This window comes from Pseudonaja textilis, chromosome 6 (assembly GCF_049901715.1).
Source record: "Pseudonaja textilis isolate UNSWEBS1 chromosome 6, rPseTex1.2, whole genome shotgun sequence".
Classification (NCBI taxonomy): Eukaryota; Metazoa; Chordata; class Lepidosauria; order Squamata; family Elapidae; genus Pseudonaja; species Pseudonaja textilis.
Genome location: NC_141995.1, coordinates 6,009,513 through 6,034,239, shown reverse-complemented (window position 1 = coordinate 6,034,239; position 24,727 = coordinate 6,009,513). Strand labels below are relative to the sequence as shown.

The window sequence follows — 24,727 nt, the reverse complement described above, 5'->3', positions numbered from 1 at the left end:
CCAACCCAGGTTATTTTTTATTCACGGCACAGCAAGACACACTACAGCTGCTCGCTATCTATGACATCAGAGTTATGTACACAGGCCCAGCAAAATGCAGAGACACGAAATAATAAATTAAAATAAAAATGCATTATTTTGTTGTTGTCGTTGTTGATTAAAAAAATGATCCCACCAAAGTGCAACCAAGACGAGAGGACGGAGTTGTTACGGTGGAGGGCTTGTGGGCTGGATGGATTTGTTCCCGCGGCTGGCAAAAGAGCTTCCCTTTGTCCCTGGTGGCTTCGTCCCTCCACACTGGCTGGGCTGGGCATATCCCACGTTCCCCAGTCTGTCCCAGGGCAACTAGGCAACTGGCAGGATTCCAGGAGAGAAATGCCTTCCTAGAGCATCCTTAGGTTTTCCCACCCCCCCAGATTCCCCATGAAGGGGGCACCCCTGGTGGAGAGGAGAGCAGCTGGATCTCCAATTGGGTCCTTTCCGGCCACCTCCTCTCGCTAGTCGTTGGACGTGACGTCAATGTCCTCCGTGTTGGACTGCTTGGTGGCGATCCGCCATCGGTTGATGTGGTGGGATCCTTTTTTCTTTTGATCGGATTCGGGACCTTCTTCTTCCAGTTTCTGCCTTTTGTATTTGGTCCTTCTGTTTTGAAACCAGACCTTCACCTGGACGAGACAGAGAGCAGAAAAGAAGGGAAGGTAAAAAGTTAAGGCCCTCTTGGAAACCGCGGGAGCAGTGCCAAGCCTGGGGAAGCATTTTCTGATGTCCTGATGTGCACAAGCACTCATGTGTTCCCTGTCTCTGAACTGCCAGAGATCTGGCACTTATTCGCTGATGTAAACGTATTCATCTTTCACCTCCTTCTTCGGGAGGATCAAAGTGATACGTTGAAAAGAGGCACCTAAAACCAGCCAAACAGACCAACCGTAATCCAGAACCAAAGGACGGCCAGCCACTCAGCTTTTGCAACAAGGGAGGCCCGGCGTTCCCCTCCCAGGGAGAGGAAGAAAAGTTTTAAACAAGGGGCTGCCTGCCGGAAGGGGAAGGGGCTGCCTGCCTAATGCACGGGAATGAGAGCCACAGCCTCCCCAAAACCACATCTATCAATAGAAGAGAATGTGTGTTGCCATTTATATAAGCGTAGAATATATATATACTAGCTCGATAAATGTGCATCATTATGAAACTATGTGGTCGGGCTTAGTTTTGGGGAAGGAAAATAAGGGGAAAAAAATTGCGCCTCTGCCTACCAGCATCCATTGATATTGATCTGGCTGGCATCCTGTCAGAGTGTGAGAGAGGTGAGGGCTGTTTGGAAAGTGAAACAGTATTTGCTGTGTGAGCAAGGAGACAGCAAGGAGCCTGGGTGTGGCTTAGCTCAGCTGTTCTGTACTAAAGCTGCTTGGTGCTGCGGAAGTAAAACTGAAACTGAAACTCCTCTCCTTCGCTTGTATTTTGCATTTGGAACAGATTTCTTTTCAGGTGGGGAGGGGGAGTAGAACTCCTTAGCATCAGAGCGTTTTAATAATAAAAAAAACACAAAATACTAATGCTCCGATGGTCATTTCGAAAAATCCTTTCTTAGCGAGCACCTAAAAGCCAAGAGAAACTCACGTGCCAAATGTCAAGTTTGTAGGCTTTATGGTTACAGTTCTGGAGATTTTGTGATGATGTGTGAGTGGTATTTTGCTTTTATATAGAGAGAGAGGAGGAAGAGGAGGAGGAGGAAGAAGAAGAGGAGGAGGAGAAGGAGGAGGAGGAGGAGGAGGAGGAGGAGAAGAAGAAGAAGAAGAAGAGGAGGAGGGAGGAGAGGAGGAGGAGGAGAAGAAGAAGAGAGAGGAGGAGAGGAGGAGGAGGAGGAGGAGGAGGAGGAGGAGGAGGAGGAGGAGGAGGAGGAGGAGGAGGAGGAGGTGTGTTTGTGCATCAGAACGCTGGTAAGAAAAGCCACAATCCACTCTCTTCATTTGCTGTGGATGAAAGTACTAGTGCAAATGCACGTAGTCCCCCACTGTCCTTTATGTAGCAAAGAGGAAGTGGTGGAGACTGGCAAAGTTCACGAGAGACCAAGAATATGTTCTTCAGCTACAGAAACGCCTGTTGGAGCTGGCAACATGCGACTTAGCGTGCCAGCCATACTCTGGTGGTGGAAATTAAACTGACTTGGCATTGAAAGAAAAAAACCTTGTGAATAACGGAGACATTTCAATAGGAAAAACATACCCTGTAGGTCACACAAAGAAGGACCCGGTGAATTTTATCTAAATGTCCAAATTTACCTAAATTTTATCTAAATGTACCACTTTTGGCCAGTTTGAAAAACCGCCCATCAGGAAAAGCACAGAAGGATTCCCGAGAAACTAGCCGACTTGTAAGAAACAGTTGTGGTTTTGAAAATGGTTGGATCTGAGACTATGATAACACCTCGGGCACCTACCAGAACCTTCCACCACCCCAGATTTTACTGGTGTGTCTGATCAGCTGCATCAGAAGACCCCCAAGGAGAGTCTTAAGGAACACAGCAAAAGGACACAACAACTGAGAATCCAAACGGAAACAAACAGGCATCAAACAAAGAGCTTTGGGTTTGGTAAGGCTGGTGCTTGGTTGACATCCATTGCAATTCTGCATCATTCTATTCTTCTTACTCGACTGGCCTGTCTTAGGCATCCCGCCTGGAATGGCTGGGTCCTCTTTCCAGCCATGGGGTTTCCCAGCTGCCATTTTGAAATCCTGAATCTGCCCCAAAGAGCCATTTTGGTCCCCAACTTACGAAGTTCTTGCAAAGTTTGTTGGGCATGGAGAAGTAATCAAGAGCCCCACACAGACGGCCCTGGATGGCTTCAATCATTCTAGGAAGCTCTTCTGGCTGATACACACACACACACACACACACACACACACACACAGGTCTCTTTTCTGCCCAACTCCTTTGGTCACCACGCTGTAAAAACGATGTTGAGGCTCTAGAAAGAGTGCAGAGAAGAGCAACCAAGATGATGAGGGGACTGGAGGCCAAAACATACAATGAACGGTTGCAGGAACTGGGCCTGGCTAGTCTAGGGAAAAGAAGGACCAGGGGAGACAGGATAGCGGTCTTCCAATATTTGAGGGGCTGCCACAGAGAGGAGGAAGGGGTCAAGCTATTTTCCAAAGCACCTGAAGGCCAGACAAGGAGTAATGGATGGAAACTGATCACGGAGAGATTCAACCTGGAAATGATATGCACTGAAGATGGTGTTTGATTTCATTGTACGAGGTGCAATGACAATAAAGTAAACTGAACTAAAACGAAAGAGAAACTTTCTGACAGTGAGAACAATCAACCCATGGAAACAGAAGTTGCCTTCGGAAGTTGTGGGTGCGCTATCACTTGAGGCTTTCAAGAAGAGACTGGACTGCCATCTGTCAGAAATGGTGTAGGGTTTCCTGCTTGGGCGGGGGGGTTGGACTAGATGACCTGCAAGGTCCCTTCCAACTCTTAATCTAGAAGTAAGGTATGAGAACTGCTGCAGGAGGACTCACGACAGTTGGTCTGCTCAGGAACCAACCTGTTTTTTTGTGGCACTGCATGGTTCCTCCCACAGATGTGCACCAAAGCATGCCGAAAACCGGGGGGGGGGGGGCTTTCCCAAATCCCCACCACTCTAATCAGACTCTCCCCCTGTAGAAAATCTTGCCCTGTGAGATTGGCGTGTCCTGTCAGACATCCTTTTCCTGCAGGCCTTTTGCCAGTCACATGTGGAAGTGTCTTTGGTGCCCTCAGGTGGCCTGCATGCCGGCTGCAGTTTGCACATTGGCAGAGCCAGAACGGGCCTGGAACAGGCGTGAAGGGCATGGAAGCGCCTGAGGCCTTGAATGCAGAAAAGCTTACTTACAGTTGGAAGGGACCTTGTAGGTCATCTAGTGCAACACCCCCTGCCCCACCGCCCATACCAGGGGTCCTCAAACTTGGCAAGTTTAAGTCTCGTGGATTTCAACTCCCAGAATTCTTGAGCTAACATGGACTGGAGAGGAATTCTGGGAGTTGAAGTCCACAAGACTTAAAGCTGTCAAGTTTGAAGACCCCTGATCTATCATCTATACCTGTCTGTCTGTCTGTCTATCGTCTATCCATCCATCCATCCATCCATCCATCCACTTCTATCTGTCTGTCTGTCTGTCTGTCTGTCTGTCTATCCATCATCCATCCATCCATCCATCCATCATCTATCACAAGGGTCCTCAAACTTGGCAAGTTTAAGACTGGTGGACTTCAACTCCCAGAATTCCTGAGCTAACATGACTGGAGGAGGAATTCTGGGAGTTGAAGTCCACCAGTCTTAAACTTGCCAAGTTTGGAGACCTCTGCCACACACCATTTCTGCTGTGGAAGACAGACAGGGGCCTCCCCACCCAAACGCCAGGATGCAGGTATAACTCAGTGAAATGTCATGAGAGTCAAACTGAAGGTTTTCCCTTCTTACAGCGGACTCTTCCTTTTGGGGACTCTGGCCCTGAGGCCCCCTCTTGAAGTGGGCTTCAGCCGAGACCGATTCTCAGGGAAGCTGCCCTTCAAAGACAGCTGAAAGTGGCCCAAGAAAACACAGATATACACGATTAAGCATCTCACTGTTTATAAAAGACAAGGGATTTGGCAGGTCAGGATTCCTGCTTCAATTTCAGTTTCAAATCCCCCGTTTATTTTCAAGGCATCCTCGGAGGGATCCAGTGATCCAAGAGATTGGTGGTACCCACATGGTCAACACACATGAAACTGAGGCGGAATTTCGGCCACACAACTGCAGTATCTCTGGATGTTTTGACACACACTCTCGTGAGCGACTTTGCTCCTCCTAGCCCAAGACCACCCATCCCAGCCTGACCCACTGATCATTCTCCCCCACAAGCAGGCATGTCTCTCGCCAGAGTTCTGGAGCCTGTTCTGGAATTTAAAGAACAACAAACACATATCACAACCCTATGGAACACCGCATCAACCGCAAGGAAGGTACCAAACTGAATGGCAGTTTAAGCTTTCCACATACAAAATTCGACTCCGATTATTTTTGTTCTGGTCGATAATTTAAACGTTGGTATGATAAAAGTACTCTGTATTGTTTTCTTTAATAAACTCAGAATTCTCACTGGAGGCACAAATGACCAGGCTCAATTGACCCTACTTCAGGGGTGGGTGAGATTCTACCAGTATAACGACTGGTTGGGTGATCGCACGCTTTGCACGCACGCTCCGTGTTTTAAAAAGCTCTAATACAGTGGCCCCCAACCTTTATTGAACCAGGGACCGGTTTCACGATTATTTATTCTTCCACGGACCGGTACCTGAGTAACACAAGACTCCACCGCCATCAGGACGGCTCTTCATTCAAAGCCGCCCCCACCCCTTCGACGAAACTAAGGCACGAGCACCCAAACGCTGCTTTCCAACTGAAAACCTGGAAGCAACCGAAAACCCGGAAGTGCCGTCAAAACAAGATGGCGGTGCCCAAGCTTTGTGGCCCGGTAAAAAATGATCCATGGCCCAGTACCAGTCCAGGGACCGGTGGTTGGGGACCCCTGCTCTAATACATTGATGGCAAACCTTTTTGTTGTGGTGTGCTGAAAGCTCTGTCCGCCAGCACCCACAATGCAAGGCACCCCGTGCCCCTGTGCATGCACCCACAACATCCCAGCCCCACCCCCTTACCTGCATTGTGCATGTGCACACCTCCCAGCTGATTTTCGGCCCATTTGGGGCCGTTTTTGCTTTCCTGGAGGCTCGAGGGAAGCCTCTGGAGGCTGAAAACGGGCACTTCCTGTATTTCCAGAAGGCCCATGTTTCGGCCTTCCGAGGCTCTAGAGGCTTCCCTCGAGCCTCCGTGAGGGCGAAAACGGCCTCAAACGAGCTGAAAATCAGCTAAACGAGCTGAAAATCAGTTAAGTTTGGCTGGGGCTCACATGCCCACACAAATGGCTCTGTGTGCCACCTGTGGCATGCGTGCCCTAGGTTTGCCATTATGGCTCTAATACTTACCTTCTACTTCTACTCCCTGTGAATAAAACAGCCCTGCTGTGTGAATCAGCTGTGCTCTTAAAAAAAGGAAAATGCAGGATGGGATAGAGCAGGGGCCGGCGAGTGGGCCCCCCGCTCATCACAGAGACCTGGTTAGCTGCCAGCTGATCTTTGGAGCAAGGGCTTCGCCTGAACCGGTCCGAACTGGTAGAACTGCCCTACTTCGGACACCTTGGACCAAACTCTGACTCTCCGGCTCGGATGCTGGGGAAGGAGGAAGGAAGGAGAGGATGACCAGCAGCAAAGCAGGTGGACTCAGTCCCAGTGATGACTGGGGGGGGGGGGCAGGAAGAGGGGGGGCCGCCCTTGGAAGACCTCAGGATTAGCGATGTGGTTGCTAGGAGTCAATTGTGATAATGGCGGTAGTCCTTGGCTTATGACCAAAATGGAGCCCAACATTTTTAAGCGAGATCAGTGAGTTTTGTCCCGTTTTACCAGCTTTCTGGCCACCGTTGGAAAGTGAGTCACTTCCATTCAGCGGTGGTATTCGCAATTTTTACGACCTGTTCTGTGGGTGTGGCTTGGTGGGCGTGGCAGGGGAAGGATATACTGCAAAATCCCCCTTCCCTCCCCACCCCACTAACCTACTTTCCAGTTCTGTTCTCCTGTGCAGGGCAACAAAAGAACACCCAGCCGATCAGCTGGGACTCTGGAGGCAGAGAAGAGATGGGATTGATGGGGCCAGTCAGAGGTGGGATTGGCTGGTTCTCTGAACTACTCAAAATTTCCGCTACCGGTTCTCCAGAACCGATCAGAACCAGCTGAATCCCACCTCTGCTTCTGTTGTTAAAAGTTAGCAACAACTGGCTTCTGCATTGACTTGGCTTGTCAGAAGGTCGTAAAAGCGAATCACGTGACCAACCATCATAAATACGAATACGAATCCGTTGCCAAGCCTCCAAATTTTGATCATATGGTCACGGGGGAGGCTGCAAGAGTCGCCTTCCCCACCCCACCCCCACTGCTGCTGTTAAGTTAGAACAGTCACTAAATGAATTGTTGTAAATGATGGACTCTCTGTACACCATTTTATTCCTGTTATTTAATCCCCAAGCAGAGTTTCTTCACTCCTCTGAACTGTTTTCGGAAGCGGGGAATGGGATGACAATGAAATGAGGGGCCTCCCTTAGCCTGCTCCAAAAATTCTTGGATAAACCACAGTGAGCCAACCTCTGCCTAAGGAGGAGGGAAAAAAAGGGAAAAGGCAGCAGGGCCTCCCCTCTGGGCAGCAGAGCTAGAGGGGTCCTTGGCGGTGGAGCTCTGGAGGTGGGGGATGCTGGGAACGGTAGTCCGTGACAGCCCCGAGAAAGCCACTTCCCTCCCAAACTCGGAGCAGTCTGCCCAGAGAAGCCAGACATGTCCAAAGCCCCAGCCACAAAGCTCCCTGGGGCACAAGTGCTAAAGGACAAATTGGAAAGAATTGGACTTCCCCTCCCCAGCCCCCCAAAGAAAAAGCTCAAACTGAAGAGCGATTTTCTTTTGATGGCTCCTTGGCGCTCTCTGAGCTCCCTTGTTTTCACTAGGATGAAGTTATCTAGTTTGGGTCAGGAAACTGCAAGGAAAACCTCAAGAAAACGAGGAAGCTTCAAGACGAGATTGGACGGCCATTTGTCAGAAAAATGGTGTAGGGTCTTCCGCTTGGGTGTGTGTGTGGTGGGGGGTTGGACTCGATGACCTATAAGGGTCCCTTCCGACTCTGATGATCTGTTATCTGTTAAGCTCAGAGCCCACCAAGAACCCCTCATGTCAACTCTGAGCTACAAAAATTCTCCTTTATCGTTGTCTTTTTCCACCCTGCCCTTGGTCAAAAGGTTGTTTTCTGGTTGTTTTCACCATAAATGACCTCTGTTTTTAAATGGTTATGCTCTGTTCCTAAGTACCCATTAAATGACCTTTAAAAAAAAAATAAAACAAATAAAACCTACAGATTTGCCCGTTTCTGTTTTCACATTTTACTTTCCTTTCGCTCCCCAACCGTCGGGAGGACCGAAGGCGCCTCTCGTTTTCCTTCAGGAAGGAGGGGACGTTACTCCCCGAACGGAGGCAGGGAAGGAGGACGTAGTAGGATTTTTCTGGTATAAAATCTCCTTTAAAAGATCAACAAATCAGTCTAATCATGTCCCCCCCCCCGCCCCCCACGATTAATAAAAAGTGCACGGCTCTCAACCCCAAATTAAAACGGACTCTGACACGGTTCACGGTTGCTGTACCCTGCAGTAGTCCTGGGTCCGTCCAAGGACTCTTCCCTGGGCCAGGAATTGCCCGAAAGCGCTTCTCGCTCCTCTCCGGCAGGTACACCTCTCCCCTCCCCCCACCCCCGTCTCTCTCTCTCTCTCTCTCTCTCTCTCTCTCTCGAACAGTGACATTCCCTGGATTGGGACCTTCGTTCCTGGGCAGAGTTTTTTTTACCTTTGAACATGCAAATTCATTGTTATCGTAGTAATCCTAATTCTTCTTGCAGTTTTCGATTCAAGAAAAAATAACACCATATAAATGTTGTGCCTAAAGCAATTAAAAAAAAAACAGAAAGTCCCACAAAAATATATTTTTTTAAATACAAAAACAAATATCGCCTTTGTTGCGGCGTTCCAGAATGCTTTGGGTTTATCTGTACAAGAATACGCACAGACACACAGACACAGACACAGACACACACCAGAGGGAGAGGGAGAGATAAGGAGAGGGAGGGAGGGAGGGAGGAGGAGGGAGAGAGAGAGAGAGAGAGAGAGAGAGAGAGAGAGAGAGAGAGAGAGAGAGAGAGATGGATGGGTGTTTTGAGATCAAAAATAAGCAACCCAGAGGCCGAGGATCGCATCGACCTCTAAAATCTCTTTGAGCTGATCCTAAAGTCCGCTGCCCCCCCCCCAACCGTGTGATTGAAAAGGGAAGGAAAATCTACGATCCAGTTTCCAACCAATTTCCGAGAGGAAGCAGATAAGAACTAAAAGTGAGCTGTTGGTGCAAGTAGTGGCCGGAGGAAGTGAAAAAACACCCCAGCTCCAGAAAGGTTGTGGATGTATGTGCAACCTACAAAGCTCTTGCAGCCCTTGGACCTGAGAAATAAGGCTGGAGTCTAACCACCACCTCATCCCAAGAACACCTGATAATCTTTGCCTCGCCGGGAAATAAATGTTCAGCTAGGAACCAGGATGATAATTGAGGAATATCCTGCATTTTTTTTGTTTTTAAAAAGAGCGTGAGAAATGCCTAAACAAACAGAGTTGCATCCTTTGATTTCCGGGCCATCTTTCCTCGGTGTTGCCCGCCCACCCACCCCCGCCCCCCCTCCAGACCAAGAGGATCGTGTTCCTCCCCGGCCTCCGAAGGGGTCGCTTCCTCCAGAGGAAAACCTCAAACGCCTTTCAATGGGAGCCATTTGTTTTGAAATCCAACTCTTTTATTACTTAGCTGCCGTTTGCCCAAAACACACCTGCTTACTCCAGCCGCGCTTACCGCCAGGGGGATGTGGATCACCTTACACACACACACACACATACACACACACACGGACACACACACACACACAGGTGGACCCACCGCCGGACTCTCAACCAGGAGCGCTTTTGGGAAGAAATTTCGCTCTTCTCCGGCCAGTTTTTGCCCCCAGCGAGGCAGTTTATTCGGCTCCGGACAAAGGAGTCCCCTTTGGGGAGCCTGAGGCTGCCTCCAGCGAAACCCCTCAGCTGGAGTCCAGAAAGGTCCGCTCACCCTGGACCCCTCTGACAGGCAGTTGAAACCCCCGCCCCAAGTCTTTGGAGGAGACCAAGAGCTGCTCGCGGGGGTCAAGCCTCCTCTCAGCTCATGGGCCGGTTTCTTTGACAGGGGCCCAAATGAGAGTTGGGTGAAGGGGCCCGCGGAGAGCCCCTTGCCCGTCTCCTGAAGAAAAAGGGGGAGAAAGGAGAGGGAGAAGCAGGATTAGCCCATAAAGGCCAAGTCCGTTCCTCTCCACAGGACGGGTGGTTGATTATGAAATTTATCTGCTGCCTTGATTTATCAGGTATCCACTGACTTCCGTTGTGCAGGGCGCCACTCCTCCTTCAGGCCCTGCACCTCCTCATCTCTTCAAGGCGCCCCAAGCAACACCTTTTCCTCAGGCAATTGCGGAGTTGACCAAACACAGCAACGGGGCACCCGGACAAACCCTGCTGGCCTCCCAACGATGGCAGGACGTGCCATGACATTCGGGCGTCCGGTGCCAGCGTTCATTTCACCCTGCCACAGTGTTTGCATAAGGGCTCGGCCCGTCGTACAAGCGTTGCCATCGCCCCGCGCCACATACACGCATGGCTATCCAGGAAACGAATCCTACAGCCACTTCCCCGTGTAAGCTGCCTGTATGCACACCAGTACCCATCATGGAAGCTCCATTCCAGGGAAAGCAGTATGGCGGATTGAGGGCAGAAAGCGAGTTGGGAAAAGTGAGACGCAGAAAGTTATGCCAAGAAAGAAAAGCAAACGCAGCTTAATCTAAGATGAAGCCCTCAAATAGCCCTCGGTGGGTTCCTATCCTGGCAAAACCTCTCCTTTCCAGTGGACCGACCCCTGTTTGGTCCCCCGCCCCGTTTTCCCCCAAATTTTTCCTCTCTCCTCTGGAGCGGCTGGGCGCTCCTCCTCGCCCCTTGTCGGCCTCTGCCTTCCTATCTGTGTTTTCCGAGTGATCTTCACTTATTTTCTCTCTGTGACCAAACAGTCAGCAAATGTCTTTAGCCCACATCACTCGCTTTTCAGTCAAAATAATATTCAATTCCTGGGTCCAATTCCTTTCCTGTTTTACCTCCCATATCTCGGTATTTATTCTTGTTTCTTTCTGCCGACCTGCTCAACCCTCCCTTCCAGATTCGATCGATTCTATTGAACAAACACGGTCTTGGGGTACCCTCCGATCTGCCGCCGTTTGCCCAACTTTTCACACCTCCTGCGAAACAAGTCGCGAGGGTTCCGCCAGCATCGATGAACGGCCCAAACATTTCTCCCATCTACGTTCCCCCTTTTGGGCCAACATCCCCGCAAGGCGCCCGCACTCCGCCTCTCCTGCCTCCTCCAGCTGCAGTTTTCGCGCAACCCGCCATCGCTCGCTCCGTTTTCCCCGCTAAACAAAAACAACAACAGCCGCCTTGGATTTCCAGGTAGTGAATTGCACCTCCTGATTCCTCGCTGCAAGCCCTTCAACAAGCTCACCTCATCCGCGTGCAGAAATGCGCGCACAATTCGTGGTTCCAACCAAGGGCTTCTTTAATTCCACCGCAAGGGTTTCGTCTGCATTTATCTGCAATTACATTAAACCAATAAAGGGGGGCACCGAACACTTTCACCCCGGCACCGAACCCTTCGCCAGCTCCCTTTTTTTACCCGCGCACGCGCCCGTTTTCCTTCCACCGCATCACGCTCAGCAGCAACCTTCGGATCCGTAGTGGTGCAAAACAGTCCACCACGGAAGCCCTGTTCAATTTAGCGTCGGCTTTTGGTCTCAAATCCACAAAGCTTCCCACAAATTGTGTTTCTCACATTCCTGCATTTCCCAGCGACCCGCTGAACGGCAAATTGCCCCCCCCACGACTTTCCTCCTCTTGGGCAGAATTCTTCCAAACACCCCCAGGACACATTAGTAAGCCCTCCCCCACACCGTCCGTTGGCTTTTGCCTTCCGTCCTGCTCCCCTCCCCGGTGCGCGTAGAACCGTTAATAACCCCACCCCACCGCCCAAATTATCAGTTATGGTTGCAGCCAGCACTTTCCAAACACACCGTCTAAACCTGCAGCTTTACCATTTTTCAATGTTCTCACCATATTTATAACTTGCTGTTCTGGATTTCCTCCGCCCCCTCGGGCAGTAGCCATACCAAAGATTTTTCAATTGTTTGCCATTTTCTGGCATCTGGGCAACAGTCCCGTCCAGGTTTCTAGTTCCTCCTGTCAACAGCTCCCTCGGGTTTCATCCCGAAACCGTTGCCTCCCTTTTACTTTGTTTCTGGAATCTCCCTGCATAGCCCCCTTCACCCAAGCCAACACACACACGAACACATACACACGCGTTCACAGCCAGCTGTTCTCCACCTCTGTGGGAAACCTAACCGGGAATCTATGGGCTCCACTTGGAAACGTTTTTCCCTCCAAAACGGGACGCGTCTCCTGCCTTGTGACGCCGCCAAGGGCTCGAAAAACTGCCCACCTCCCCACAAACTGATCGGTACACCTGCAAGGAGGGCCTCGACTCAAAATACTCAGGAGGATCTTTCTAGTTCACACCTTGGTTTTAGATAAAACGTGCTCAGATCTAGAGAGTTTTGTACACTGCTGGTGACTTTGGCAGGAACCAGAAACAGTTTGGAGAGAGAGAGAGTCAGGGTCCTTTTTGAGGCCAGAAACAGTTAAATCAACCATCCTGCTCTCCACCTGTTCTCACCTATGAATTTACAAGCGAAATTGACCTTAACTGGGTGGATGATTTCAAAACTCTGCAGGAAAGCGAGGCTTTAGATAGATGGCTGACAAATGGTTCAGGCATCCCGGTTCACTGGAGGTTGTGGGGATCCAACGGTTTTTTAGAGGGTGACTTTATCAGGAGCCAGTAAACAAGAGGCTGAAGGCTGCATAAAACAACAGCAGCAAATGGAAAAGGAAAGAAGGCTGCGTGGGATTGGGGGGTGCGAGGGTGCGCCAGGCGGCCGATTGCACGCGAGCGGCGGTCCCCCTTCTCAGCTTCAGTCTTTGGAGAAAACGGACCTTCCCGGGCCCCCATTTCTCTCCTCCTTGGACCTCGTCGGTGCCGCCTCGCACTGAAGGGCCCCGTGCCGCCGACCCGCCCCCATTCTCCCCCCGCACCGCGCCACGGCCCACCTGGGTCTCGGAGAGGCTGAGGCTGCCGGCCAGCTGCTTGCGCTCGGCGCCCACCACGTAGTGGTTCTTCTCGAAGGCGCGCTCCAGCCGCAGCAGCTGCGAGGGCGAGAAGGCGGTGCGGATGCGCTTCGGCTTCCGGGCGAAGGGCCCGTGCAAGAGCAGGTTCTCCTGGGACACTTCGCCGCCTGCGGAGGGAAAGCAGCCGGTCAGGGCCCGCCTCCCACAATCAACCCCGTCAGACCTCTCGGCGACCCCGGAGGAAGCTGTTTGCAAGGGTGCTCGCGGGCCTCTGGACGCCCCTCCCGCCCTCAGGGCCCGGGCGACCCCCATTCCAATCCCCTTCCAACCGCCACCCCTTGTTGGGGGAGGCAAAGGCAGGGTTCAGACGAGACGCGGGTCATAGGCTGTCGGTGCCCCCTTCCAAAGCGCCAAAAGAGGGGGGCAGAAGGCGAGGCAGCACCCAGGTGTGAAAGTTCGGCCTTTCAACCCTCCCTCCGCTCCTTCCTCCCCTTTCGGCGGAGGGGCAGGAGATCGGGAATCGGGCGGGATGCACGTTCAGGGGGAAATCCTGGGGTGCCCTAAAGTTGGATCTAGATCAGAAACCAGGCGCCTCCCCCCCCCCACTTTTCTGCAATTTTCCGGGACCCGTGGCGGCCACTAAAAGCGGGGTGCGAGGTAGACCCTGGCCCCAGCCTTTCTGCTGAGCTTTAGGCTGGTCTTCTTCCCTGAAAGCAGTTCGACACCCGTGTGGAAGGACTGGAGGCCTACCTTGTCAGGATGTTGTGAAAGGAAGTGGCAGTCAGGAAGGAGCCAACATTTGCACGTGGACGGGGCTGTGGGAAGGGAACGTACGTGTATGTGCGTGTGTGTGCGTGAAAGGGAGGGTCGGATACCAAACCTCCAGGGGTCCTGAACTAGGCAGAACTGCGGCTGCCTTTGGCGGCCAGGACAAGCCCTCCCTTCGCTTTAGGGCGCGGGAGCAGTAGGGAAAGACTTGGAGGGGCTTTCCGTTTGAAAGGTTCCCCTTTCCGTGACCGAGCCCTTCGCCCCCACTCCCCCCACGACACCACAACAGATCCACCTTGAGGAAGACAAAGCAAGGGATCACCAGGGATCACGAGAAACTGCCTTGGCAAGTGGCTCGGCCTTGCGTCTGGTGACACCCCCACCCGCCAAGCAAGGGAGTGGCTGACTTTATGCCCCCACCCCTGCCCGGTCCCCAGGCTGGGCTCCCGCAAGTTGTGGAGGGGAGCGGGTTCCCCAAGCCCGGCCTCTGGTTTGGGTTTGCGCGCGATCCGCTTGAAGACCCTGCGAGGCCTGGAAAGGATCGGGTTCAGCGCTGCGAAGAGCCCTTCGGCCCAGGGCCCCTTTCCTTGCTCCCAGAGCCCGGTTTGGAAAAGAAAGACCTCCAACTCTCGGCTCCCCACCCTTTGAAAGGCCGGTTCCGGCCTTGCTCCCTACGCGCTTTCTCTCCCCGAGCACGAAGCGAAAGGCAGGAGCGAGCTGGCAATTGTGGGCGAGCGGCGCTCTCTTCCCCCGCTTAACGTAGCCCCGCGTTCTGCCTTCCCCCCGAGAAAGGCCGGCGCTCCGCCTGAAAGCCACTCGCCCTGCCCAGGACTTGCAGGGAAGTTCGGTTCCGGCCCCTTCTGGCCCCCGAGGACAATTGGGACTTCCCGGGACCGGCTCCCGCCTGGGGGAGGCACTCGTCCTTCTCCGAGGACCCGCCAAAGCAGGTCACTCCAGAGTCGCTCTTTCGGTTAGAAAAACCGGTGCGCGCGGCGGAGGCCGAGCCCGCGAAAGCTGCCTCCAAGCCCGTTCCGAGCGCCCGGCTTGTCCTGGAGTGGAGGGTCGAACCCGCAGGTGGGGTCTCCGGGAAGCCGAGTGAAGGAGCTTCCTCCAGAAGGGCACGAGGGGAGGGTCGCGCACACCGGGCCAGGGCGCAACGACAACGGAAAAGAGGAAGGGAAGGACCGGAGCCCAAAGGCCACCGAGGATGGCAGGAAAGCAGAGCTTCCCTTCGTCCAGGCCCAGCACCCCCTCGGCTGTTGGGACTCCGGGCATTTGGGGAGCATCCCTCGGGCCACCTTGGCCCCCCTTCCCTGAACGCGTCCGGGGAACCGAGGCCTTGAAGGGGCGCTTTTTTCAGGCCGCGGCCGAGCAGCTTCCCGGGAAAACCCGAGGCGGCCCTGGCTACAGCGACGAGGGGGGCTGGGGCTCTGGAGTGAAGCGAGCGTGCAGCAGATGTGGAGCCCGAAGGCGGGCTGGTGCCGGGCTCTGCTTGCAGAAGAGGCTGCCGCTCGCCGCCGCCGCCGCCGGTTCCCCTGGTAGGCCGCGAAGCGGGAGCCGGACGCGCCCGAAGAGGCTTCCCGGCGCTGCGAGACTCGTTCTTTACCCACACGGGGTCTTTGGGGTCGTGGGGACGGGGTCGCCGGGCTACGTTTCTCTGCAACCCTTTTACCTTCTTCACCAATAGCCTCAGATGCGGCTGGAATGAAGGCCCCGCACCGCCTGTTGTTCGGCGATGCCAACGAGGCTTTCCTAGCGGAAAGTCCTGCGTGCCTGGGATGGCCTTCCTCTACGGGGGCCGGGAGAGCCGCTCTTCTCCTGGGTGGTACCTGCGGAGCCTTTCAAGAGGGTCTCCTCTCAGAAGGAAGGAAGGAAGGAAAGAAGAGAGAAGGAAGGAAGGAAGGAAGGGAGAGAAGGAAGGAGTGAAGGAAGGAGAGAAGGAAGGAAGGGTTGAAGGAAGGAAAGAAGAGAAGAAGGAAGGAAGGAAGGAAGGAAGGAAGGAAGGAAGGAAGGAAGGAAGAGACAAGGAGTGGAAGGGAGAGAAGGAAGGAAGGAAGGGAGAAGAAGAGAAAGAAGGAAGGAAGGGGAGAGAAGGAAGGAAGGGTTGAAGGAAGGGAGAGAAGGGAGAGAAGGAAGGAAGGGAGAGAAGGAAGGAAAGATTGAAGGAAGGAAGGAAAGGAGAGAAGGAAGGAGAGAAGGAAGGAAGAGAAGGAAGGAAGGAGGGAGGGAGGGGGAGAAAGAAGGAAGGAAAAGCAAGGAAGGAGACAGTCCGGTAGATTTCCCGGCGGAGTTTAGGCCGCCGTTCTTTGAAACATGGACGAATCGGCGCCGGTTTTCGCTGGGATGGAGGGGAGCATCCCCGGGGCCGCCAGATCTCTCCTTCCAGCTACCGGAAAAATAAAACGAGTTTCTGTGCGGTGGGTGGAAAAAACTTCCAGGAATCTCAAACCTTCTTGGAAGAAAAAGGGCCTTTCTCCGCCGCGAAGAGTATTTGAACGGGTTTTGCTCGGATCCCGACCAATCCCCGGCGGGGCGCCGAAGCAGCCGGCGAAGTCCCGCTCCTTTACCGAGCGCTGTTCTTTCCCGCTGGAGCGGGGATTGCGGGGCTCCGGGAAGGGTGGGCGCCCCCTTCGCCCCTGCACGGCCGCGACCTCCCCGAGTGAGTCCCCCCCTCCCCGTGCCCCGCTCCCTTCTCAACCATCTCAGCGGAAGGGAAGTCTGAATCGCGGGGCCTTCTCGGGTCGAAGGAGGGCAAAGCGAGCCGTTGGCGGGACGGCAGGACCGGCTCCAGTTACCTCCTGAGCCCCACCGGCTGCTCCCGCGGCTGCAGAAGTCCCGGGCAGGGGCGCTTTGGCCGGGGGTCTGGATGGCAACGTCCCTCCCGCGGGCCCCGAGGGTCGCGCCGATCGCTCACAGGCCCGGAAAGGAGAGATGGGGCTGAGCCGAACCAGCTCAAAGGCCGCGGATGCCTTGCAGCGGTCAGAAACGCCGGCCCAGCCTTTCACCAAAGTCCCCCTCGGCGCCCTGGCCGGGTGGGGGAAAAGGCGCTGCTGCCTCTGGCCAAACGGGAAACTTCTCCCGGCGCTTGACCAGCACCCGGATCGCGACTCGCTTTTTCCTACAGGACGGACGGGCTCGGCTGCCTCCTGGCACAGCTTTGACCCACCGCCAAGTCCGGGCCGGGCGAGGACGGCCAGGCCAGGCGCTGCTTGGAAGCTCAAAAGCCCGAGAGGCCCCGACCGCATGCCCTGGGCTCCCCGGAGGCGGCCGCGCCTTGCTTACCTTGGAAGCGGTGCCCGAAGAAACGGTTCCGCAGCACCCAGGGGTAGAAGTTGAGCGGATCGCGCGGCTGCGGGCCGAAGAAAGGGTGCGGCGAGGCGGGCAGGTGCGAAGAGGCCAGCTGCGGCGGGTGGACGGCCAGGGCAGGTGGGTGGCTCACGGCCTCCGGGAAGAGCAGCTCCGGGCCGCCGTAGAGCGAACGCCCGGCGGTAGCCGAGCCCTGGAAGCCGTGGGCGAAGGCCTCGACGGCGGCGCTGGCCGGGTATCCGAGGGCGGCGGCGGCGGCAGCGGCAGCGGCGGCGGGACGGAGAGAATCCTCTGCCAGCGGGTGGCTATTGTCCTTGCCCACCAGGGACTCGATGGTGAAGCAGCGCTTGGCCGCCGCCGCCGCCGCCGCGGGCTGGAACATGGCTCAGGGCCGGGCGAGGGCGGCGCTCAGGCGGACCCGGGCGCGGGAACCCCAGGGAGCCACGTCGGGCTCGGCTCGCAACCGGCCCGAACCGGCAACAGTTCCAAAGCGCGCTGGACCGGGCAGGGCGCGGCGGCGCCAGGCGGCTGTGGGATAGTGGCAGCTGCACTCCCACCCGTGGTTCACCCGCGCGCGGCCCGCCTCCCACCCCATCCACCCGGTGCGCAGTGGGCGCGCTCCTTGGCTAGTCGTCCAGATAAGCCGGGTACCTGCGGCCCGCCCCTCTGATTGGCCAGGTTCACCTGCCCCGGGGTTGGGGAGGGCACGTGGGAATGGCGGAGGGAGGGAGGCGAAGGGGAGGAGGCAGCGGGGTCGCCGCCAAAAGGCGGACTGGAGCGCCCGGGAGGCTGCGCTCAGCTCCGGATCCGCCCCCGCTGCCCCGCCCTCCCGCTTGCCAGAAGGAAGGCAGGCGGAGAGAGCGAGCGAGGGAGCGGGCGAGCCAGAGGGAGGGAATCGGCTGCCCGCCCGGGCTTCTCGCAGCGCCCGGATCCCGAGTCCCCCCGGGGCCGGGCCGAGCTGGCCGAAGGCAGGCCCGGTCGGCGCCTTGTCCAGGAGAAGGGCGACTCCCGAGGCCGAAAACCCTCGGGCGGCTCCAGCGGCCTTGAGGCCTCCAGGACGGCTTCTCTAAGCCCCGACGGAGTCCCCCCACCCCGCGTCGGCTCTCGCTCCTTTTCTCGGGGGTTGGAGCAGCACTGCGGGTCGGGAGCAAAGCCGAAGGCAACGAAGAAGGCGCCCTCCAGGATTCGCCGAGGCGCTGCGGGAGAGAACGGTAGGCCGAGGAGTCACACTCGCCGGGTGCAACGGTCGCCTTGGTCCGTATCCGAAGACCGGAGACCTTCCGATCTCAGACAGCGCCTCGCGGGACTCGAAGGCCCGTCCGCATCCCGCTAGCCAACTCCACTGCGGCGGCCACTCTACCTGGGGCCCGGGAGAGAAGCGAGACGGTCAAGGGCTTCCTCTTGGCCAGGCCGCCTGAGGTCTGGCTCGGCTCCCGGGATCCTCCCCCCACCGCCCTTCGTTGCTGCTGAGAAGGGCGGCTGGAGCTCTCTTGCTGGCTCCGGAGGAAAGGCGAGGACCCACCCGGCGCGATCAGAGCGTTGAAAGGAGTTTGGGGCGCAGGATAGCTGGCTGGCCCCACCTGTCGCACGGTAAGTAGCCCCGGCCATCGCTACCGGGGAGGCTCCCGTCGTGGCCTTTGTCAGTTCCTTCCCACCCCCTGCTGCTGCGGAGCCTGGAAGGGCCCCGATTCGTGTCTGCCAGAGGCCCGGTCGTGCTCCGCTCCTTCCTCCCTGGCCCCCGAGGGTGGTGGGAGGAAGCAGCGCGTTGTGGCACCGCGGCGAAGGACTCCCGTTCCGCAAAACACGGAGTCGCCGAGAAGCCCGGAGGCCGAGTTCCCACAATCAGCTCCCGCCACCAGGATTAAGGCTGAGCTGCACTGAGCCTGCTGCCTAGGCCGTTCTGGCCGCGCCGGCTCCGTAACCCAAGGCGCATTTTGCCGGAGCGCGGGCATTGCAAGAGCCTCTCCGGGCAGGCTGGAGAAAAGCTGTCCCCCCACCCCCCCATCCCGACGGAAGTAATCGGGGGGGGGCAGTTCTGCAGCCCCCGCGGCCGGAGGGTTTTTTTTCTCCCTTCTGCGAGGCCTTCGCGTCCCTTTCCCGACGGTCCCCTGCGCGGAAAGGCCACTTTCTCCGCCGAGGTCGGGTTCTTTTTTTCTCGGGCAGCGCCCTTTCCAAGCAGCCTCTCCAGCGGGCGTTGGGTCTCCTGCTGCGGCCCGGGTAAGTGGAGGAGAAGCCCAACCGGAACGTCCGAACCGGAATCCAAGCAAGGGGCGGGGGGGCTCGTTTATTCTACCGGAGGCCGCCTCGGTCGCCTCTGAAAGCCGCCGGGGAGAGACCAAGAGGCAGCTGGCTCCGGTTTTCCGGACGGCCGGGACTAGGCACGGCGTCCAGCACCCGAAAGAGTCGGGGAGACAAAGGGGTGCGAACGGAAGCGGCTTCTGGCGTTTCCCGGCTAACAGCGGATTGCAACCCCTCGTGCGCTCGCCTTAGCGGGAAAGGCGCTGCCGGCTGCTCCGAGGGCGTCCCGGTGAAACCGGCTGCTGACTCGAAGAGAAGATTTCACGCCAAACCAAGCCGCCTCCGGAGAGATCCTGGAAGGAAAACCACGCAGTCAGCCGGCGACGCTGGAGGTTTTCGGCGGTGACTGGGCTGTCCTTTGTCTGGGAGGGTCTGAGGGTCCCTCCGCTGGCGGTGGGTGGACTAGAAGGGCTCCGAGATCTCATCCCACCCTACGGATCTCAGGTTCTCTTCTAATAGAAATAGGGTGCAGGCACACACATAGGGAGAGCGAACGTATAATAGGAACTGTGGTTTTTTTTTTTTTTCCAGGACGTCGGTATGTTTCACGGGAACCGTTTCCGCGCCAACGCCGCTCTCTTTGGGCGCACTGAGGCCGGGATCGAGTTCACGAGCGCCGCGTCCTCCTCTGGGCTCCTTCGGCCGGAGACGCGCCGCTTTCTTCCTCTTCAAAATGAGCCCCGTTTCCCTTTGAATTCCGGGGTGAGGTTCCAGCCTCTCGCTGCGAAGGAGTCGACTCCAGAGGCCGGACGGTTTTAGGCGGCCCCACAGAAAAGGCCCGTTCCGGAGACGCCTCCGGCGACCCAGCTGCCCTTCGACCTTGCCCGTTTCCCGAAGAGCTGAGCTCCCGTCGGCCTCCAAAGGGGCTCCCCTCATTTCCAGCCGGGGAGCAAAAAAGGAGGCGCCTCCGCGCCAGTGAACGCCTCTCGCGACGAAGGGAAACCCGCAGCGTCGCCGTGAAGCGGCCCGGCGATCGCCGAGACCGAATAACAACCTGCTTCGGCAGCCTGCAGGCGGCTGCTTCCCCGCGCTTTCCTCCCGGGCGGCCTTCACGCTCCCTTCCGCGCGTGGGAAGAGCCCTGGACGCGTCTCGGTTGAGCCGGGAGCTGAAGCTGGCGGGGCTTTGGCAACGGAGGCTGGCCGGAGCGGGCTCTGCCCCCACCCACCCACCCGTGACAGCCCCGGCCCCACGCGGGGTCGTTCGCTCTCCGCCTTCGGGCTGTCCCGGCCTTTCAGCTGCCCCCCACATGGACCCACTCCCCGTCGAGGCGGGCACAGCCGAAGCAAGGCGGGAGGAAGAGAGCGCCTGGGCACTGCGAGTCCTCGGACTTCGGCGAGACCCGGCTCGCGTGGTCGGGTGGGCGCTTTCTCCCCTGCCAGGGCGAAGGTGGAGGGCGCTGGGCAGGCAGGGCGCTCCTGTCTCGGGGTGGGGTGGGGGGGGTCCCCGAAGCGTTGGGGATTCGATTCTGAAGGCCGGGACGGGCCTAACCGTTTTTGGCCAAGGGGCGGCTGGCGGCCAAGGGGCGGCCGCTTCTCGCCGCCCTGACACTGAGAAAGAGGCCGGGGCCTTCACGCCCTTGAACGAAGGGGGAGGAGGGGGTGTGTGAGGCTATGTAGACGGTGACCTTTGCTTCAGGCCATTCAGAAGACCAGCTGGGTCCCCCGGGGGTGGGGGAGGCCTGAGCGGGACAGGAAGCGGCTTCCTAGCAGCTGGCAGGATCAGAAGAGCCAGCCAATGGAACCCCCGGATCTTTGGGACTTGGGCACCAGGTGCAGTCCGGGTGTCTGGCGGTGCCGTGGTCTCGTAGCCCTGATGGAGCAACTCAGCACACGGAGGCTGGAGTCTCACGGGTGCCCAGGACGCCCTTTCTGGCTGGGAAGAGAAACGGCCGGCAACGGGCCGGGTGGCCCCACTCCCACCCCCTGATTCGCCCCAGGCAGCGGCGAACCGCCCTCTCCTGTCGCCCCTCCCCCCCCCCACTTCCCAGTTGCTGCCATGGATGCCAACCAGCGCTTTCGCCCACCGATGGTCCGAGCAGGAAAAGCCGGGAGGTGGCAGTTTGGAGCGTCCGCCAAGCTGCCCAGGTCTGAAGTTCTTGCATAACTGGAGAAGGGGGGGGGAGGGTCCCATTTACTGGTCGGGGTGGGTGGGAAAAGACAAGGAACAGGTGAGTTTCCCCAGGTATTCAGCCTGGATAGGCAGTTCCTGCTTTTCCTAAGGGGAAAAGTCTCTATGATCCAAGGGCACCTTGGTCATTTGGGTCTTTGGGTTTGGTGGTCTCTCTCTCTCTCTCCTCCCTCCCTCCCTCCCTCCCCCCCCCTCTCTGTCTCTGTGTCACTCTCTCTCTGTCTGAAATGACCCCTTTTGCAGGCATTGGGAGTGGATCCAAAATGGTTAACTGGAGATTTTTGCCCTTAGCCAGAAGAGTCCAGAGAAAGCAGGCAAGGGAGGAAGTGAGCAAGTTTACATCGCCTTCTTTTTTCTTTTTTTTACTGCAGGGGCCTTTTCTCTCCTTTCCTCTCCCCTCCCTCTGTCTCTCACTTCTTCCTCTCTCCTCTCTGTCTTCCTCTTCCTCTCTTCTTCCTCTCCTCTCTCCTCCTCCTTCCTCTCTCTTCCTCCCTCTTCCTCTTTCTTCTTCCTCTCCTCTCCCCTCCCTCTCCTCACTTCTCGCCTCTCCTCCTCTCCCTCTCTCTTCCTCTCCCCTCCCCTCCCTCTTCTCCCCATCCCACCAACATGCACGAGGCAAAGACTTGGTAAAACAGCCCCCCCCTCTCCCCTGCCACACAAGAGAGAATGGCGCCTTTGATTAGGCCAGAGATGATTCCAGGGGGCCACAGGTTCAGGATCCGCCCCACTTTGCCAATTCCTGAAGATAACTAACAAAAGCTTTGAAATTTGACAGCAATTCAGGGAGCTGAAGGAAGGAAGAGGCTCCTGCCTGGCCCTGGGTTATGGAAGGCGTCCTGTCCATTTGGCTGCTTCGGTGATGGCGCCAATCAAGAACACGAGCAGATCAATACAAAAATCCACTTAATTTAAAATTCAAGGTACCTCTTCAAAATTACTTAAAAATGTCCTGTCACTTTTGAAAGCTTCTTTTTTTAAAAAACACAAAACCTTTCAGATTTTAACTGGGAATCAGCCTGGAATTTCTGAGGGTGTAAAATTCCCTTTAAATGCATACTGAGAAGTCATCAAAAACTGTATAGATATAATTTACAGATGATGCCAAGCCTCTTAAATGCCTTCAATGAATCAGATTAATTTTTGTTGATGGTTGACAGATTTGTTCTACCAAAACACTGGAAAAAAAACATAAAGTCCAAAGTCTTCATTTGAATCGGTGGCATTTGAAAGTGTGGAAACAGCCCTGGATGAATAATACGGCAGCCAAGAGGTTTAATTAAAACTGTTTTATTTATATTTGGCTTCCATTTTTAGTAATATCAGTGAAGTAGTAACCTCCATCTATTTTTAATGGAAATAATTGAATGTACATGTTTAAAATTCTTGATTTCACTTTTAAGTTTAGAAATGTACTTAACACATATATACTGGTAAAATGTATGTTTTTTTAAAAAAACTGCATAGTTTCTCTTTTTAATTTTTCTTTACTTGTATAAACTTTTTCCTACATGAAACATGATTTTATCATTGTATCTTCCATCCACGCATTCATCCACCCAATTCATTTTCTGGGTTCACACAACATGGTAAATCCTAAACCAGATAAACAAAACAGAACTCTATGTAGAATAGAATAGAATTTCTGCCCAACCCACATCTACCTTCCAGGTGCCCAAGGAACCTATCCTGGCCTCACCTAGACTGCAGGGGGGAGGTGGGCTTGTCCTTAGCTGCTCCCAAAGGTCCCTCAGAAAGGCTCTTCTCTTCCTCTAATTTTTGCATAGATTTAAGTTCACCCTTTTCATTCAATATTTCCCCATATCTAACTGTTTGTTCCTTCTTGTATATTATAGGATAGAAAAATGCTTCAATAGTCAATAACCAGACTGGAATTTTCAAACAACATTGTCTCTTAATCTTCTCCCAGTTTAACCACAGAGACTCCCGTATATAATATCTTCTAAAATATCCCTGTATTTTAGTTCCCTTATAACATAGAAAAGCGTGCCACCCCAACAACAAATCATGTCCTTCTAATATCAACAATCTAGTATTTCTTAAGTGTTATCCATTCCTTGATCCACATCAGGTTTGCAGCTTGGTAGTACAACTCCCAATTAGGCAAACCAAATCCTCCTCTAATTCTAGCATCTTGCAAAAGTTTTAAAAGTTTTCACTTTTCTAATTCAGTGCTCAAGGAGATGAAAAATCATTTTCCCCTCCAAAAAAGTAATTAAACATGAAGAATGTTTAAAGATGGGGACAATTCAAGAGCCAGCAAAGGAAATCTATCTTCTTGCCGCTGTGTTTCATGGTAGTTTCCACCCGAGTGGGGCTTTTCTTGCCCCCCAACACCATTAGAAGAGCCCCAGAAGCCCCAGCCAGTCCATGTAGATGGAACCCTGAATGTCCAATCACTTTGGAGGAGGGGACTGTCTATACAGAGTGCTGCTGAAGGGTTGCATGGATGCGATAGCCACCCACCCAACCTTTCCGGGCTTGGTGGAAAAAACGGGAGGGCCAGAAAAAATCAAAATAGTCTCAGCAGCAAAACCCAATCCCAGCCAGGCAGCAAAGGCAGGAAGGGGGAATTGAAGCGTTGTGGGTGTGGATGGGAGACCACGAGGAAATCCCGGGCTGTGGATTAACAGGAAGTAGAAAAGGATGGCCTCAGAAGCCTCATCAAAGCTAGGCCCCCATTTTCATGCCTATCCCTGCTGAAGGGGGGAGGGAGCTTTGGCTGCACCCTCACAGCCCCTATCTTGACTTGTTTTTGACCCGCCCTCTGCAGACGCCCCCAGAAGAGGTGAAAGAAGCTTCCGGTAAACCAGAAGGGTTTGTTCGCTTCCAGGTTGTTCCCAGGAAAATGGCATTTGTGTGCTGATGATGTCATCAAGAGGTCAGCTGAGATAAAGGTGGGTGGACTCTGAAGGAGGAGGAGGAGGAAGGGAGATGGAGTCAGGGAAAAAGAGGAGGAGAAAGAGAAGGAGAAGGAAGGGAGATGGAGTCAGGGAGAAAGACGAGGAGAAGGAGAAGGAAGGGAGGTGGAATAAGGGAGAAAGAGGAGGAGAAAGAGAAGGAGAAGGAAGGGAGGTGGAATAAGGGAGAAAGAGGAGGAGAAGGAGAAGGAGAAGGAAGGGAGGTGGAATAAGGGAGAAAGAGGAGGAGAAGGAGAAGGAAGGGAGGTGGAATAAGGGAGAAAGAGGAGGAGAAGGAGAAGGAAGGGAGATGGAGTCAGGGAAAAAGAGGAGGAGAAAGAGAAGGAAGGGAGGTGGAATAAGGGAGAAAGAGGAGGAGGAGAAGGAAGGGAGAGGAAGTCAGGGA

The 24,727-nt window shown here is 55.1% G+C and overlaps 1 protein-coding gene and 1 long non-coding RNA gene across 4 annotated transcripts; one reads left to right on the top strand and one right to left on the bottom strand.

The window, feature by feature from the left end:
• Window positions 1-17,546, bottom strand: EMX1 (empty spiracles homeobox 1). Of its 2 annotated transcripts, XM_087936831.1 has the most exons (4): window positions 16,954-17,546; window positions 12,886-13,070; window positions 11,228-11,315; window positions 526-665 (listed from the first exon to the last, which is right to left on the bottom strand). In XM_087936831.1, the coding sequence occupies exons 1-3, from the start codon at window positions 17,357-17,359 to the stop codon at window positions 11,229-11,231; spliced, it is 678 nt and encodes a 225-aa protein (XP_087792957.1). In that variant the 5' UTR covers window positions 17,360-17,546; the 3' UTR covers window positions 526-665; window position 11,228. The 2 variants fall into 2 exon arrangements, with proteins under 2 accessions (XP_026572925.1, XP_087792957.1); XM_026717140.2 differs by lacking the exon at window positions 11,228-11,315 and having other exon boundaries at window positions 1-665.
• Window positions 17,547-17,825: 279 nt separating this feature from the next.
• On the top strand, window positions 17,826-22,917 carry LOC148125382 (uncharacterized). 2 transcript variants are annotated; one of them, XR_015744028.1, is made up of 3 exons: window positions 17,826-18,567; window positions 21,647-22,323; window positions 22,561-22,917. It is a non-coding gene; the product is annotated as an uncharacterized LOC148125382 (long non-coding RNA). The 2 variants fall into 2 exon arrangements; XR_015744027.1 differs by lacking the exon at window positions 17,826-18,567 and having other exon boundaries at window positions 21,368-22,323.
• The last annotated feature ends 1,810 nt before the right edge of the window (window positions 22,918-24,727 follow it).